Below are 17727 nucleotides of genomic sequence, written 5' to 3'. Positions count from 1 at the left end.
AAAAAATCTTAACAGTGTAACAAAGATAAAGGCTATGTATTTTACTCGTTTGCTTTTTCTTGCAATATACGGTGCAATATACGGTGAAAAATAAGAAAACTTACAATATGTTGCATGAGACAATTTCAGTAAAAATACAATTGTCAAATCTTAAACACCTTTTATGAAATACCATGGCGACTTCTTTTATGATGAAAAGCATTTCTCAGTTTTAAAAAGCCAGAAAATACAGAGTGCAAAAGTTTTGCCAGCTACAAAAATTGCATAAAACATTATTAATTAACTGTTTTTATTATTTCCATTTGTATAAAGTTATAAGTTATATATATGAAAACGATACTGTTAGCGCCTCAAGCGCCACCGTATTTTTGTCATAAAAAAAAAAAAAAAAATAAATTTTTAAAAAGTTTTTCACATACCGAAAAAGCAGCATAAGACAGAAGAAATCCATAAATAATACAAACAAAAGTCAAGATAATAACTACGCAAAACAACATATATTCGACAGATTTCTCCATATCTTCATACAGATACAAGTAATAGGTGGAACTGGTTTCGAATGTAATAAAGGCATGAATCACAATGACTACATAATTGAATTCATTGTTTAGTTGTGATACAATGCACCATAAATCATCGTGACGGGCCATGATTTCTTGTAATCGGTCTTGAAGGTTATGCTGATTTCTTCTTAACAACGTGACTTCTGAGGACAGCTGTTGGAATTTCTTTATGATTACAAATCCAGTTATTGCATCAAATGCTAATAACATAGTAATTTAACCGGTAAGGTAAGTATTCCATATTTGAAATTCTATGCAACAAATGAAAGCTTCACTTGCGAATGTTGCTTCCTTAGCCCAAGCAGGATACAATATAAGAGAATTTATTATTGCAGTCGAAAAAACAGATACAATTAGTACTAGATATGTCAACAATGATAAATTATTAATTGTGTGTGATGCCTTTTCTTTCTGAAAAATTGGATGCCTCAATTTCACGTCTACGTTAAATTTGTGATGTTTAATAAACGTGAATATCGTTGACATTACGAATGATGTAATTAAGTTTGACATTCTCATATCTGTTGTTCCACCTGTGATCTTAGAATATACAGATTTACAGGGGCATTTAAAAATATGTGTTGGTATAAGCACCAATAACGCCAACATGAAATGTTCCCATGCGATTATTTCGATAATTTCAATGTAGATTTTTTTTACAACTCTTTGGAAATATGTCGAAGGTTGTCTCTCTTGACACTTACAAGAAATGAATGGTTCGATACCGAAAATTATCGCAAAATTTAAGTATGGCTGTATAAGGCAGTTGAAGCAAACCTCTTCCCTGTGCATCGAAGACATCTTTAGAAGCCTAGTAAAATAGATTATTCAATTTATCGATGAAAAGAGGAAGCTTCGTTTAAGAGTTATTGATTAATTTTACTTTTACCATTTCCTCAGATAAGTAGTTTTATTGAGCATAATTTACATCATGCTCAATAACTTTCCTAGCTTTACAGCCACGAAAGTTATTGAGAAATGTTGTAAATTAATGACATGCTTTTCAACAATATAAGTGATGTTTCGTGATGGATTACAGTATGTCCTAATGGAGTTGGCTCTTAACGTCATGATTGACGTTTTATGGTGAGTTATGATATATCTTAATGGATGATAATCGTTTATTTTTGTGGTATGTAAAGATGTCATCTAAACAACAACTTTGTATCTAAAACTCTTACGTTATCGTTATTTCGGATGAAAGCTTTCTTTCATTAGATAATTTACGTTTCACATATACAAATTACATTATATATTGCTAACTAGACTATATTTGTACATCTCTAGTTGCATAGTTACATGAAAATTTGGTTCACACATGTTCTCTTTTTCTGCAAAAATGTAGCAGTAGTCCAGTAGGAATATCTTCATGTTGACGATGGAGAATTTCAAGATTTTACAAAAATCGCTGCTGAAACAGTTATTATTAATTAACATGCAATTTAAATCTCGTAATCATCATAATACTTTTGAGGTTGGTAGAGTAAAAAAAGAGGTTACAGCCAACATTTCAGTTCTGAATATTACAATAGAGACTTTTTCTAAGAGTTTTTTAATTTATAAAGAGTTTTTCTAACAGTAATTTTCCTTCTGACAGTCTTATTAAAGGCGGCCATACACGTTAAGCTAATCCTTTGAGGCTGCCTGACCTCGAGGAACTTCAGAATTTCCTATCGCCCACACACGAAGAAAATCTCTCAGCAGAGGCATAGCTAGGGTGGGGCAGCTTGCCCCGGGCGCCACTCGCAGAGGGGCGCCAAATGGTTTCCAAGACAAAACAAGATTTGTTTCTGGAGAGTGAGGGGTGCCAATATACTGTCGTGCCCCGGGCGCCAGTTATGTTCGCTACGCCATTGTCTCTCAGTCAGTCAGTCAGTCGTCATGGCATCTGATGACATACTGGCTGTTCTTGGATGTTTATTGACAACAAATTCTATTAAAACTCGCGGGAAAAAAGCATGCATAGAAGTCTATGATGTAAATAATAGTAGTGGTTTGGATAGCGCCGATCACAAAATTAACTTTTGATATGAATAATTTTTTAATGGAATTATTTCAGATCACAAAATTAATTTTTCAAGAGATATCTTGGGCTATAGATTCNTGAATAATTTTTTAATGGAATTATTTCAGATCACAAAATTAATTTTTCAAGAGATATCTTGGGCTATAGATTCCGTTAAAAAGCATCAATTATCAGTGAAAGATCGATGGCAAGTCGATTTTACTACCAAAAAAATTCACGGATTAAATTTTATAGACGAATATATATTAATAATTCTCAACCACATTTGGTATTAGTACAAATTGTAAACATTATTATCGCAAATTAATTTAATAATTTAATAATTTAAAATAATTTATTAAACTTTGTCTTATTTTAAAACTGTTAAATTTCCCCCACACACTAAAAGGAATTACTCAAGGTCAGGCATTGACAGTTAATCCTCAAACGATTTACTTAACGTGTATGGGCCCCTTAATTACTGTACTTCGTGGTGCATTCAAGTTCTATCGTGTCCCATTTTGTTCAGACAAAACACTCACACAAAAAACTGAAACTTTAGCCACTTCTCAACATTATTTCTCAGCATACGTTCACATTTTTCACACTGTCAACGCCATGACATTATTGCCGCTGCGACCGCTTCTTTAGAAGTCTGTTGTTACCACTGGAAAATCGCGAATGCTAGAGTGGCACGACTGGAAAATAGGCGACCACGGAGAGTGTCCTTCGTCGTTGGAAAAACCTAAAACTTGCTGGGAACAAGGTCAGCTGAGTAGGGAGCAGGAGAAACCACTTCAAAGTTGTTCTGTGTAAATATGGTCCGATGAGTTGGAGTATTGCTTTGATGGAAGAGCGCATGTTCAGCCTTTTCCGGCCGATTTTCTCGCAATACTGAAAACAATTCGTGATAACATGATTGTGAGCGTGAAGCAACTTGTGGACTGGTGCGCGAACATGGATGTTTCGGTTCGTTGTCACACGATTTTCGCCCTTCTTTGAGCTGTCGCTCCCACGAATGCACATTTTACATATCCATGACACCATCACTGCATGTATCACTCAACTGGCAATGAATTTCGGTGGGTGTCACTCAACACAAGTGAAGAAAGCAATGATTATGAGTTGTTCTTGCAATGAAAACATCGCCATTTTAAGTACAGTAGATCGTCGATTATCTGAATCAATTGGGGACTTGGGGACTGGGGTTGTTCGGAAGATCGATGTTTCGGATAACCGATTGTGTTCGAAAAAATATATTAATTTATCCCAAGTTGAAATTTTTCTTCGTTGCTTGTCGCTTCGCATTGAATTTTCGTCGATGTTAAGCCTAACGAAGACTATTGTATCGTTAAAAATTATTTTTTTTTATTTTGTACAAACAAAATTAATATATTGAGAAATATAAAAACAATAAAAACTTATACTTCAGAAGTTAATTTAGTATCAAAAACGTAAAATATTTGAGTAGCCCAAGATATAGCCAAAGATTGCAGCGCCACAGCACCAGCGAAAATTTAAATTTGCCGACTGAAATTCTTTCGGATGATTGACGTTCTACTGTATTAAAAACGTCTCTCTCACGAACTGCTGCTGCTAGAGTTCCGTGCGCCATGTGGTGCTATCCTTTCTGTTATACGACCACAAACAATGTCCGCTTCTTTTAAAATATGTATGTATGTATGTAGTTTAAATTTATGAGCATAAAGTGCAGTTGCTAAATGTGTTTAAGTTGTTTAAACTTATCCTATAGTGCTGATCAGATATCTCATTGGATGTTGTGTATTCTGCAGATACACAATTTCTTCATTATAGTAGGCAGGAGACATCCTCCTCATTGCCTGATGATTGGGTATACGTAAACTGTTCATATTGCCTGATGTATTGGGTATACGTAACATGTAACGGTAAACTGTTCATGAAGTATCATCTTAGTGGAGTAACTGTTTTTTGTCTAAACAATGCAGTGTCTGAGAATTATCGTCATAGGAGAAGAGCTCCAACAAATTTTCACTTGGTAGAACATGTTTCATTTCAGATCGAGATTTGATGGTCGTCAGAGTAATTCGTCTTCTTTTCTTATGATCTTGGTTTAAGGGTTACTTTTTGCTCTTTTGTTCCTAAGAACATAAAAACTGGAATGATCAAATAAGGTGCAACACAGTCATGTTTCTTGAACCAGAATCTATTTTCCCTTTTTCTTTGCACAGGCCACAATCGTTACAATGTTGAGCTGCACACTCACTTATTTCAGAACGCAACTTTCTGATTCGTGTTCTTATTATATCCGACCTGTTGCAATAGCGGAGGCACGCACAAACAATACTGAAATATGTTTGGGCTTACTTCACGTGACAAACTGTATGCTGTTCTTGCAATAATTGTAAACAACAATTTTTCGCTGCTACGTCTCATTTTTTTAGAATGCTCATAGCCGCATGGCTTTACAACAACAAATTTTTCTGAGCCATGACATTTTAAATTTAATTAATTTAATTAGGTTCTAGTTTTCACTTATCAGATTTAAAAATTTTAGTTTTAAACAGGGTGAAACGAAAGAGGCGTCAGCTCTCTTGACTGCTTTAGATGCTTTCTTCTGTTGGACAACTTTTACTCAGGCCACACTGTAGCCACGTAATTAGAATTCTGCATTTTGCATTCATTTGGAACACAGTTCAGATCTGCAGAATGCGATAGAGATGGTGGCTCACTATTAATTAAATATTCTGTTGAACTATTATAAAATCAGGCAAATGCTTAGTGCATACATCTTCATTCGGAATTGTATCATCATGGCAGATTCATTTATCTCCTGAGGATTCATCAAGTGCTATATTCATGTAACTGTAAACTGAACGCTTTTGTCAATGTAATATATCGTAATCTATAACTAAATGCAATGTCAGCCAGCAGTTTATTGCATTACCATAGGCTCTGTAAATTTTTTATTGGAAGCAAAGTACATCAGCAATAATATAACAACTACAGCCAGATAGGAAAAAACAAATTATCTAAAATTCGAGAGTCAGGAACAACAGATATTATGATAAAATGAAAATATAAGATGTGTTCAGTTATACAGCAGTCGGAATAAACAGCTCAGAATGAAGAAAACAGTGAATATACTAACTTCTTTCAGTTGATTCTTCACTTCAAGATTGTGACATGAGTACGAAAGAAGATTAATAAAACATACGTAGAAAGACCAAAATGACTTCAATTTCTCTAACCAGTTACGCCAATCTTCAACTGCAAAGACGATTTTTCTTTAGAGAATACGCCTCTGCAAAAACATGCAAAAAAATACAATAGAAAAGTTTTTTACTCGTACGCCACTCTTTAAAACTTTCAGGAATTTAGCAGCAAGATAATTGGATCTCTACAATCTTCTAAAGAAAATTAATGCATTATTTGTTTAAAAACTGATAAATATTATACTATATTTACCAGATATAATTAGCATTTTATTATTCTTGTTATGTAATAAATGATCTTTGTGTTTATGCTTCTCGTTTCTGATAAAAAGAGACAGGACAAAATTTGCTTTAATTAAATTAAAGCAAATTTTGTCCTGTCTCTTTTTATCAGATATAATTGTGAAGCACATTTATTAATAATTTAAGTGGTTACAGTTGTAGAAAAAATGTATAAAAAGTAGATAAAATTAAATTATGGAGTATCCAAACAATAATAAATTTATAAAACATTTATGTGAGAAAATAACAAAAAAAAACAATATTCGCGGTGTGGCGACATCCATCACTCCACCATCCATTCTGCCCACCTTGAAATCTCTAGATTTTAAGATTACTTGCGTTTTCAGGCAATCTGCACAGCTGATTGATGTTTCGAGTAAATATTCCGTTATTTGTTTTTATATCGACAACTCTGACATGTCCATCCTTGCCAGGTAAGTTCTTATAATTCTGGCCAAAATCCACTTTGTAGGTGGTATATTCTTTTCTGTTACAAGAACTAAATCATTGTACTGCAGGTTCCTTCTTTTTTCTGCCCATTTTGGTCTATTTTGTAGTTGGCTCAGATACTGCAAATGATAACGTTTCCAAATGTCTTGCACTATGTGCTGGAGTAACTGCCATTGGGGTAATTGATTCAACTTAATATGCTGAAGATTAGGTTCTGGTAAAGAAGTTAGGGCTTCCCCAAGAAGGAAGTGCGCTGGAGTTAATGCTGATAGTTCATTTGGATTTCACTGATTGGTGTCAGAGGTCGCGAATTCAAACAAGCCTCAGTGTGGTAAAATACAGTGGTTAATTCTTCATAAGTCAGAATTTGATTGCCTATGATTCTTCTCATATGCTTCTTGTAAATCAATGTAAATCCAATTAATTTGTTTTAGACACTTCAAAATACATCCCAAAAGCACATTTTATAGAGAATAAATGTAAAGTGTAAAATAAATATTATATTAGTGTTTAATATTAAGAACAATAAGAAATTAATATATAATGAATATAAAAGCGGTCGATTTCAGCAATCTTAATGTCGCTTTCGTATCTTTCAATGATTTCGTTCTTCAATTCGATCGTGTTCCTGGACTTCTTCTTCGAAGGACTGCTAACTCTGGAAACTTTCTTTGGTCTCATCATGAAGCAAAAAGGAAAGGAAAACAATGGAATTGTTTGGCTAGATACTCGGGGTAATAATGCTAACACAACATTAAACACGCCGCATTGGGCATATAAACACGTGGGTCGACTTTTGTTCGCGAAATTAGCATCCAGGTAACGTGAGCACACCGACAAAATCCGAGGAAAACGGCGAAACCAAGAAAAATTTTTTGGAAAATATCGACGGAAACTGAAGTCAATCGATACGATAACCGAAGTCAACGAAACTGAGGTATTACTGTAGTGTGTTTTACAGTTTTTGTTTAATATTGATCTCCTATTTTCGTAATATTATCATGCGGTGTACTTACTACATTATGTTTGTATTATATACAGTTTACAGTACATATATAACGAATTTAAATTATAAACAGTATTTTTAATAAATTTATTACACATACACTAAATAATATGTAATTAAAATAAAAATACACCATAATTGTTAATAATACACATTAGAAGTATAATAATTCCGCTCATCTCTATATTTAGCCACATCTCCATGTTATTGTTTCAAAGTACTGTGTCACAGCATCTCGGGTAAACTATTAATGTTATTACTTCGGATAATAGGATTCTTGTTACCTAAAACTATAATAAAAGTTTCTTATTCGATGAACGAAGTTTAAGTATCTTGTCTTTTCTGGAACACGGAAAAAATCGTAGATAGTACGACGGGTATAAAAAGCAATGCATGAAATGCCGTTTCTACAGCAATAAGTACTACAATTTTCACAAATGTCGACAGAAAATATACATCAGAATACAAAATCAATATTCCTAGACCCGTGGACAGAGAGCCTTGTATTACAGAAAACCCAATACGATACAAAGAATCTCTCATTTTCTCGTTCGCTCTCTTCTCGGATGACGTTATATAAGCATAAGACATGTGACAAGGGTAATTCACACTGAATCCAACACACAAAATTAGATTCATCATAGAGAATATATCTAAATTGACGCCCCACAATGACATGTAACCCAATGTTTCTATTATTGAACATACAACAGATATGGCAACAGTAAGGGCAACTAGAACGTTCGGTATCATTAAGAAAAAGATTATAGTTATTAAAACGGCCGTAATCCAAAATAATTGATAAATTGTGTGTTCTATGATTAAACCTTGCTCAATTACACTCGATTTAATACAGTGCACCAAAACAGGAATATCGGATTTTTCAGCAATTTTCCATAATTCTTTCAATGTGTCTCTGTCTGTTTGTGAAGAATTCAAATTCTTACCCATGATAAAAAATCTGCTATACAAGATGTCAGTTCCGTCGCTGTTGAAGACGATATCATTAGATAGTGACTTGGCTGCGCGTATTTTGAAGAAAACGTTTCGAAGACCATCGATGAAATCCTGTTTGTTCGACATGTTATAACCTCCTAACGAGAATTTCGCGACAGGGTTATTCTGAAACTCCTTATAAAACTTTAACCACGATACAGTGTTTTGCTCTTCTGCCACATGTGGATGTTGCTCGAATTTTTTTAAGAGATTTTCTATGGATTCTTGAACTTTTATATCTGAGTAATCCAATGTTTTGTTAATGATTATATGAAAAGGGTAAGAGTACTCAGTAAAATATGTAAATCTAATACGAGAGCTTTGTTGAAGCACAGTACCTTCGGCAAATAAATGCTCATACTTTAATCCCTGTTCAATAGAATGAGCACCCCAAATTCCAAGTGATAAATTAATGATATAGATAAAGACAACAATTATCTTCAAAACTGGATTCGATAGTATTTTTCCTAACACATCTTTAAAAAATACCATGGAAGCTTCTTTTTGAATTTCGTCTTCTGCCGAAGTGTTTTCTTCGAATTGTACTACAGTAAATAAAAACTTAAAGTTAAGATAAATTTAGGGATATAAATTTGAAAATACATAGGAATCATTAAAGTTTAGGCTCAACTCACACGTACCACTTTTCTGCGTTTTATTTTGTGGTTTTGCTTCAGTTTGATGTCGCAAAAAACGACTACAGTTTAGTGGTTTGCGAGTGGTAGGTATGGAACGGCAGAGAACCGCTCACAAAACTGTAGTACCAAAAATAATTTCGAAGAAGAAGCGTTGTGATTGATTTTATTTCGCCATCGAAAGAAAATTTTGTCTGTTCATTTTGTCTAAGTATATAAAAACGATGGCTAATTTTATTTACTTTATCAACGTTTAAAATACAATAGAAAGAACTGAGGTAGAACTGCCAGTTTTTTTATTGTACCTGAAAGAACTTATGTAGAAGTATCAGTTCTCATCATTGTTCTTCTCGTCTATGGACATCAAAAAAAATAAATTATTAAAGTGTAAATGTTGCCTGTGTTTAGATTTTCTAGGACCACTTTATAGTGTATTGTTCTTTTCTAATTCTCTGTTATATACGTTTTTCAAGCAACTTTATATTCATGGCATGTAGTTTTACAACTGAAAAAATTAATTATTAGTTAATTTTGTTACAGGTATTTAGCAACGGGATGTGGTGGTACACCAGTATATTTTTTGTGTTTTTATTTTATATATGTATATATAAGAATATTCTATTCCCCTTTCTCTTTGTTCTGTTTCTATACTTTCTGGAACTTTCGTCTGAATGTGGGTGGTCAGTGACCCAATTTCGGGACAAAGGAGTGAAGATAGCCCAGAGGGCAAGTGTGGGACGATAAGGACACTTTTGGCTTTGGACCGGAGGAGGAAAGACCGTCGGAGAGAGCGGTCTCGAGTTCGGTGTTGCTTCGGCCGGAAGGGTTACGAAGAACACTAAAGATAGAAATAGCATTGGAAGAGAAAAAGAACTTTGGAAAAGCCGAGATTTAAGAACGAATTTTGGGTCCTCGCATGTGCTCCGTCCCCATAGAAGAAAAGAATTCCAAGACGAAATCATCTTGTGGCCACCACCTCAGTCAACCATTCGGGTACTCGTTCCTTACTAGGAATTTCCATTTTTATTCTCCCATTCTATTCTAATTCCTGTCCTTCCTTTCCTCTTCTAGTTATAGGTAGTTTTAAGTTAGTGATTAAGTGTCTCCTTTGTTACGCGAAAGAAGAGTTTAGCTCCGCTGTAGATTAAAAGTCGGTGTTGTGTGTTCCCTTTTGTTTAATTAAAGTGAGGAACAAGGAGGTCGGAATCAACGAACCTTTCCTGTATATATGTTCATACAGTAAAATAAAGCACGTCTTATTGTTTTATATTCCTGTCTCTTTGTGAGAATTCATTCATCACCACGTGCTCACCACAGGGATATTCTTTTAGAGATTTAAATTCATTATACGTTTAGAAGTTCGTTTTGGGACTTTAGCTAATAAGTGGCTAAAGTGGCGTAGTGCAAGTACACTACAAAATTCACTAGGAAATCTGTCAATCGACTTTCCTACAGATATCGCAAAGGCATGCTTTGTATTATGTAATATAAGTTAGTACGCAAACGAGATGGTTATGTTATGGACAAAGTGATTAATCGGGCATTATGAATAATGACCAAATAGGGAGGGCAGTGTCAATTTGATAAATTAATCAATATTTATCACACTGCCCGCCCTATTTGGTCATTATTCATAATGCTCGGGCATTATTCANAGCAGTATTCATAATGACCGGTCAATTTGATAAATTATTGAAATTTATTACAATGCCCGATTTTGTTGGTCATTATTCATAATGCTCGGGCATTATTCATAATGCCCGTATTAATCACTTTGTCCATAACAGTTATAACTACGAAAATACTTTAACAATCCTTTCGAAATTTTTACAAAATTACAAGCAAGATATTACAAAGCTTTTCCACATTAATTCATTGTCGTCCACATGCAACGACCGTTTTGTAGTTGGCATATGGTTTTGAAGTGAAACGAGTGAGTTGAGTCTAAATATTGATAAAATTTTAAGACTTTATTGATATAATTTTTTTGTTTAAAACCCATTGAAAATTAGCCCTCCTGAACATATGTTGGTTTGGATTTGGTTAATGTTTCTTAAGTGGATATCTTCTTTAATCCTATCGGATATACTACTGGCATAGAGAAGAAAACAACTAAACAACAATAGTCGACGTTCACTTCTCATCTAAGCAACGGGCAAGTAGTGTCTAACACCTAAATAAAAGCTACATTTTTACATGCCAATCGTACGTCGACATTCCACGCCTGTCGTTTGTTGGTATTGCGCCCTTCGTCGGTGATGAGGTATAATGATTTCTGTTAACAGTTTTACAGGTCACAATCCGAGATGAACGTGTTGTGTGGCTTCTAAACAACCCTGTATTTATATTACAAACTCAAAAGTTACATGCACACTACTGAGCTCAGACATGTGCAATCACTCTAAATTTTGATAATTTGATACCACACCTTGATTTGTAAGTTTGAAGCCGATATCATAATTCTTTCAAGTGCTGCAATTCTCACATGCAGCAGTGTATAAAAACAGATGGCAGCTTATCGATACCCTGTCAAATTGATAAGTGATTATTTAGCCTTATAGATCGATGACGAATACGGATGTTCGTTTCCTGGAATAGGACAACTCTTTGGAGATCCGCAAAGAGTCGATGTTTACCGTAAGAAGTTTCTGAGTTAGACTGGCCTTTGTTTTCATATTAAATACATGAAAAATACAAAAACTACGAAGCCAAATCATTGGAAATGCGCAAATCTATGGCCCCCAGTGTTCAGTAGTTTCATCCAACCGTCTAGTAGTAAGCACGTATTCAGTTTCAATATATTGATGCAAAGGATAAATTACACATTCAACCTGATCCGTTGTAAATAGGCTAAGAAATCTTCAATGGGAGGAAATTCAGAAAAACATTCAAGATCAAATTAAATTTAACATACCTCGAGTAAAAGTAAAGGAAAAAAAATTCGACTTTTCTCTGTATCCACTTAACGCCAGGCAACCTCCGAAAAACGTCATCTGATACAGAAAAGTGAATACGATGCAAGTTGCTGTATAATAACAGAATATTCTAACAAAAGGAAACGGTCCCATCATTCCGATGCAATAAGAAATGAAGTTGGTGAGTGAAGTCAACGTGATGGAAATTCCAGCTTCGCAATACGTCGCTTCCATGCGTTTATCGACTTTCTGCTTGGGATTTGTGACCCTCCAGCATCCTATCAGTACGAATGCATCATCTATCTCGGTCACTAAAACATAAATAAATAACCAATCAGTTTGTTAACATTATTACGAAAGAAATCAAAGTAAATTTAGGAAACAACTTACCAAGCACTAGATATGGAATTGTGGCATTCCATGAAATGTTTTCTATACCTAAAGCCGACATTAATCCGAAAGAAGACACAACCGCTAATCCAGCCGAGATGACACTGGCTGCACCAAGAACGGGTTTACTTCTCACCCAACTATTGCTCATGCAGAACAATATTGAAAATATTATCATAAAGGCTACTAAACCTCCTATTTTAGGCTGTATTTTACGAAATTCTTTCCTAAATTCTTTCTCAATGAATAAAGGAGAATCGGGATAAGTATTAACATAAGTGAAATTATATTTCTGAATGGTGTCGTAAACAAAAGTGGACCATTGTTCAAATGTTTTTCTCTTCTCTTTATTCTTATCGTCTGTTGAATAATATAACATCATCGCATTAACTTCATCTATGAAGTTATTGTCATCCAGAACTACACCTCCCAAATTCGCGAAGTAAATTTTATAGGTGAAAGACAATAAATCTATATCAATGGGATATTTTAACTTTTTTCTTTTCTGCAGAATGGAGTTTATTCCCACTTCTGACATCACCTCAATAATCGGGTTTTGGAAACATTTGTTGTTATTTAAAGCGCACACATCGAGATAACCCTTCTGTTTTCCATCGCTATCAAATGTTACGTTTTGTACGACTTCATCGACTAATCGTACATCCGAAAGAACATTTTTATCGAGCATGTTTCCTCCGCCCCTTTTCAATAGGTACACGAAGAGGGCATTGGGTACACCAGGAAATCTCATTTGGTCAGAAAACTCTGCCGAATTATACGTAAAGGTATTTTCTACGAATTTCTTAGTATCGAAGATTTTCCCACTATCAGATACTACCATATCATAAAAATCTTCCTTTGTTTTTATGCTTATGATGAATGGACCCAGAGCAATGGATAGAATTACAGGTAAAGTAATGAAATAGTATGGATGTCTTCCAACTGCATTTCCGATCCTCTTGTAAATGAAGCAAAGGAATTTTCTAATACAGTCGATTTTCATTTTGTTGTCTTCAATTCAGAAATGTTGATAAAGTGTTTGCCTGCAAGGATTAATATTTATGAATGAAATTTAATTTAAAACTACGCCCTGCTTTTTCCGGGTAAATCAAACAAGAACAAACATCATTTAAAAAATCAAAACCACATTAAACGTTTGGATATTGCAGCTTGCCATTGCTTTATGTATTACAAAGGATGTGAGAAAGTTCATTTGAAGAGTAGTGAGCTTTCCAGGTGATACAGTAGCCTACATTTACCATAGGTTCCTTTGGAATAAGTACAAAAAAATTAAGGCAGATTGATCAGAGAATATAAAAATTATACATGGCCGAAAATCAGAAATGTGTCAGGTGTATTTATTGTGGAGTCCAATAAAATAAGCATGAAATATACAGTGTAGATCAGGGAGATTTGTGTATTAAGAGGATTGATTCTATCAGATTTTGGTGGTTAAAAGTCAACGAACTGGGGAGATAAAAGGGTCGTATATCATAGAGTTGGACTTAATGACGATTTTACTCTTTATTAGTATTTACAATATTGTATAAAACCCATCCTTACCCTAAAATTAACCTTTTTGCCATTCTATAATAATTAAAAATATTACTAAAATTATAGCTTTTAAACATTTAAAAATGTATTAAAAGGATTTCCCTTCAAGCAAAATTAATGTGGATCTTGAAGTCGTAATCTATTAATAAAAGAAGTAATTTATTCGCTAGCTAATTATGAAACAAGGCACTATAAAATTTAAAAACCAAGTAAAAGTGTTGCTTTTAAGTGTATTCGGAATATTTCTGAGGAAATTGCTTAATTTTTTATTATTTTAAACATGTATTTATGACCAGTTTTGAAGCTTGCAATCCTTCATTGTAATTCACTGCATGATCCTACAGTATAATCTACCTGAGTTTAATGGCACATTAGCGGTATATCTACATAATAAAAAAATATAAAGAGATACTCAATGAATACTAAGGTTAAAAAGGATAATATTTCAACCTAGAAAAACATAAGTTTATTTTAACTTGCTCTTTGTATTTTGAATGGATTATTTTTTCACCTCCTTTAAGTGTTAAAAATTACATATTCCTTTCAGAAATTTACAGTTTTCTTCGATAATAATGGGTTATTTTTATAAGCTATTACGTAGGAAGATAAAATTGTATCCTATGAGACTATCCTTAAATTTGCCAAGTGCTACATCTGAAAATTTTAAACGTTACTGTTAAATTTCTCGATATTTTGAATTCTTAACATATTATTCTGTCTGTTATTAAGAATTATTAAATAATATGTAACAATAAATTCACAATTCTTATTCAGTTAAAAAGAAATGGTAAATTGTCAGATTGTCTTTATACAGGACAAAACTTCAGGCAAATAATTTCCTCGTTCGAAATCATATACAGTAACGCTACTAAAACTGATATTAAGGATTGGTAATTATGATACATGTGGAATCCTACATTCACTCTCGTAACTGCCCAACAGTGGCTAAGCGGTTCCCTTTCCTCTAACAGTGGGAGTTCGGTTGTGGGTTCTCGCCTCGTCAGGATGGGCGGGCCACGTGGTGTTTTCTGGGTTTTCTCTACGTCTATAACGCCTAAATAGTGGCAGTTACCCTTTAAAAAACCTTCCGGAAGGCATCCACCCATAGGAAGATCGTTCAAATGTTGCGTTGCCGTAAATTAACAAATAAACATTCCTGTAACACTATTCATATATCCCCTAGAAGTGTGGATATAGAATAACCTGGAACCCTCGGTTATGCTACTGTTTATGTCAAGTAAATACAAAGTCTAAGCTTCCTTATGATTTTATGTTACTTTATGAAATATTACCCTTTATAAATTTGAAACAATAATAAAAATTTACAACTAATATTTCATCAATTAACTGGACCTGTTGTCAGTGAATAACTGGATAAGTTTGAAAGTGAGAGTTAATTGCGGTTCGCACCTCACCAAAGCTGGCCACGTATTTTTCGGGTTTTCTTCACGTATTTAACAGTTAAATAGAGGCCAGTTTTTCATAATAATATCTTCTGGGATACTCCTCTTAAAAGATCGCTTAAGTGTTGTCTTGCCTTACAAAATGAAATGCAACCCACATTTACAGAATATAAAAAGAGTGTTTAAATTTTGAATTCCCTACAAAATGACATGAATATATTTACAAAAATATACTTAAAATTCAACAGAACGTTAAGGAAGTTTCTAAAACATAAATTATGATGGTGAAGCTGTATGATATGCATCTGTCGGTTTTACCACGTTTTATACTGGTGTAAACCTGTAGGAAACGTGGAAACTTTTCATTTTTTCTTGTTTGATACTTGAACAGTTCTACTTGTAAATATATTAAAACTTGTCTTATGCGGACTTGCCAAACAGATAAATCTAGTAACTTTTCAAAATACCTTTATAAGCCGGAATCATGTCTGAAGTAGAAGAGTGAAAGCAGATGGAAAGAATTGTATAACATAACTTGGATAAATCGGTGTATTTTGGCATAACTACATCTAAATTCTGGGCTTGGCTGATGGCAACACGTAAACAATTTGCCAGGGAGATGCCTCCCTTCATTTGGAAAATTAGTACTAAATTAGGTGTAAGACAAGTAAAGAAAACCCGAAAAATTCTGTGGTCAGTCTATTGATAAAGCAGAAACCCGTGACTAATTGCAAGTGTTCGAGCAAAATTCTAAAGTGTAGTTAATGCTGTAATATTCTGGATTTACTTCTCGATGACGATAGTTGCAGTCTATCAGCTTTTACTTTAATTTCTACTCTTTAGCTCCACAATATAATGCAACTGTCTAGAACAATTAATTAATTCGCCTTCGCTTCCCACCTTAATCAGATTTTAGTGTAAATATCAACTAAACTCTTAAAAATATTTTGGATGAAGTTCCTCATCAACTGGCTGCTCTTATTCTGTGGGCTTGGCCAAATCTATTAATGGTGTCATTAAATCTTTCTTAGGAGGAAAGACACAAAAATTGTAGATTTTAGATTAGCACCGCAACATAAATTAAGAGGTTTGTGCATATTTTCCAGACGGAAAGACATAATTAGATGGAGAAATCAACCTGAAAAAGTAAGCAATTCAGGCAGGTCACTTTACGGTTTCTTGTATGATTTAAATGAAATGTATGGTACGTGAAAGCAATTCTTACAACAAGTAATCAAAAATATCACTTCAGCATTATTAAGGATTTTTGATGGGGCAGTATCTTCATAAATTTCTGAAATCTTCATAAGAATTTCATAATGGAGCCAATCTTTCGAAAAAAAATGTCGTTGAGTAGGTCAAAATTTACGTTTTTTTTTCTGTGTTCTAATCAAAAATATTTTTTAAGAAGATAATAAATGTTAATTTACTGTAAGACACGCTATCCATATTTAACAACCATTCCTTTCAAAAATGTTTCATTTTTTTACGTCGGTATAAAAAATTACTTAATTCAGAATTGATATAACGTATTCAAATGCTTTCTTTCACGTATGACATATTTAGTAAATAGACACATTTAAAACTGTCGAAATACCGAATATTTTAAAACAGAATCGTTTCCAATGTTGCATCTTGCGAGTTATTACACTCTTAAAAAAGATTTTTATCTAAAATACATATTTATTTTTAATTTTGACCTACTCTATAACATAGTTCGGTTGCTATATGAAATTTTTATGAGGATTTTTAAGAGTTCATGAGAATGACTGACCTCGTAAACTATGGATAAAAATACTTTTTGACTATTCAATTTAATAACGCATTTTGCATGACAATCAATTAGGTAAGCTCAAACATGGATAAATGAACTACGTCTAAGGTAACTGAGTAACATTCTCTAAAAAACGAGTGTGTACGGCTGTGTGCCCCATACTTCGAAAATATTGTATACTCATTGAAACATATATTTTTTCATATAGTGATATTCTGAGCTATCAATAGGCTGACCACTTTGGATTTTCTGGGTTTATTTCTAGTGTCTGACACCCTAAACAGATGCCAGAGTCCCACAGAAACACTTCGTGGAAGGTACCTCATGTGTTGCATTATTTTATTCCGCAAACCAAACCAAAATTCTCTTTTCCCTGTTGGCAATAAGAGGGCATTTTTCTATTCTCACCAATACTCCTGCCAGACTCAGTTGATGGTTGAGCTACGAGACACAACACATTGCTCGAGAGAGATTGCTATGTAATTGTTCTCCTGTATTTAAACCCGAATCCTTCAGCAAATTGGGCTGATTTTTAACTCCTTTGTAATCCTTTATTTCGA

At 33.8% G+C, this 17727-nt stretch overlaps 2 protein-coding genes across 2 annotated transcripts; both read right to left on the bottom strand.

Moving 5' to 3' along the window:
• Window positions 1–7732: 7732 nt before the first annotated feature.
• LOC111630170 (patched domain-containing protein 3-like) lies at window positions 7733–12163 on the bottom strand. Its single transcript, XM_023374227.1, has 3 exons — window positions 12046–12163; window positions 8835–9041; window positions 7733–8735 (listed from the first exon to the last, which is right to left on the bottom strand). The coding sequence occupies exons 1-3, from the start codon at window positions 12122–12124 to the stop codon at window positions 7825–7827; spliced, it is 1197 nt and encodes a 398-aa protein (XP_023229995.1). The 5' UTR covers window positions 12125–12163; the 3' UTR covers window positions 7733–7824.
• A 13-nt stretch (window positions 12164–12176) lies between these two features.
• LOC111630156 (patched domain-containing protein 1-like) lies at window positions 12177–13460 on the bottom strand. The gene is made up of 3 exons (XM_023374208.1): window positions 12437–13460; window positions 12300–12357; window positions 12177–12258 (listed from the first exon to the last, which is right to left on the bottom strand). The coding sequence occupies exons 1-3, from the start codon at window positions 13437–13439 to the stop codon at window positions 12177–12179; spliced, it is 1143 nt and encodes a 380-aa protein (XP_023229976.1). The 5' UTR covers window positions 13440–13460.
• Window positions 13461–17727: the final 4267 nt, after the last annotated feature.

Source organism: Centruroides sculpturatus, unplaced genomic scaffold (assembly GCF_000671375.1).
Source record: "Centruroides sculpturatus isolate CEXI.00-Female unplaced genomic scaffold, Cexi_2.0 scaffold521, whole genome shotgun sequence".
Lineage (NCBI taxonomy): Eukaryota > Metazoa > Arthropoda > Arachnida > Scorpiones > Buthidae > Centruroides > Centruroides sculpturatus.
This window is presented reverse-complemented; position numbering and strand designations above follow the sequence as displayed.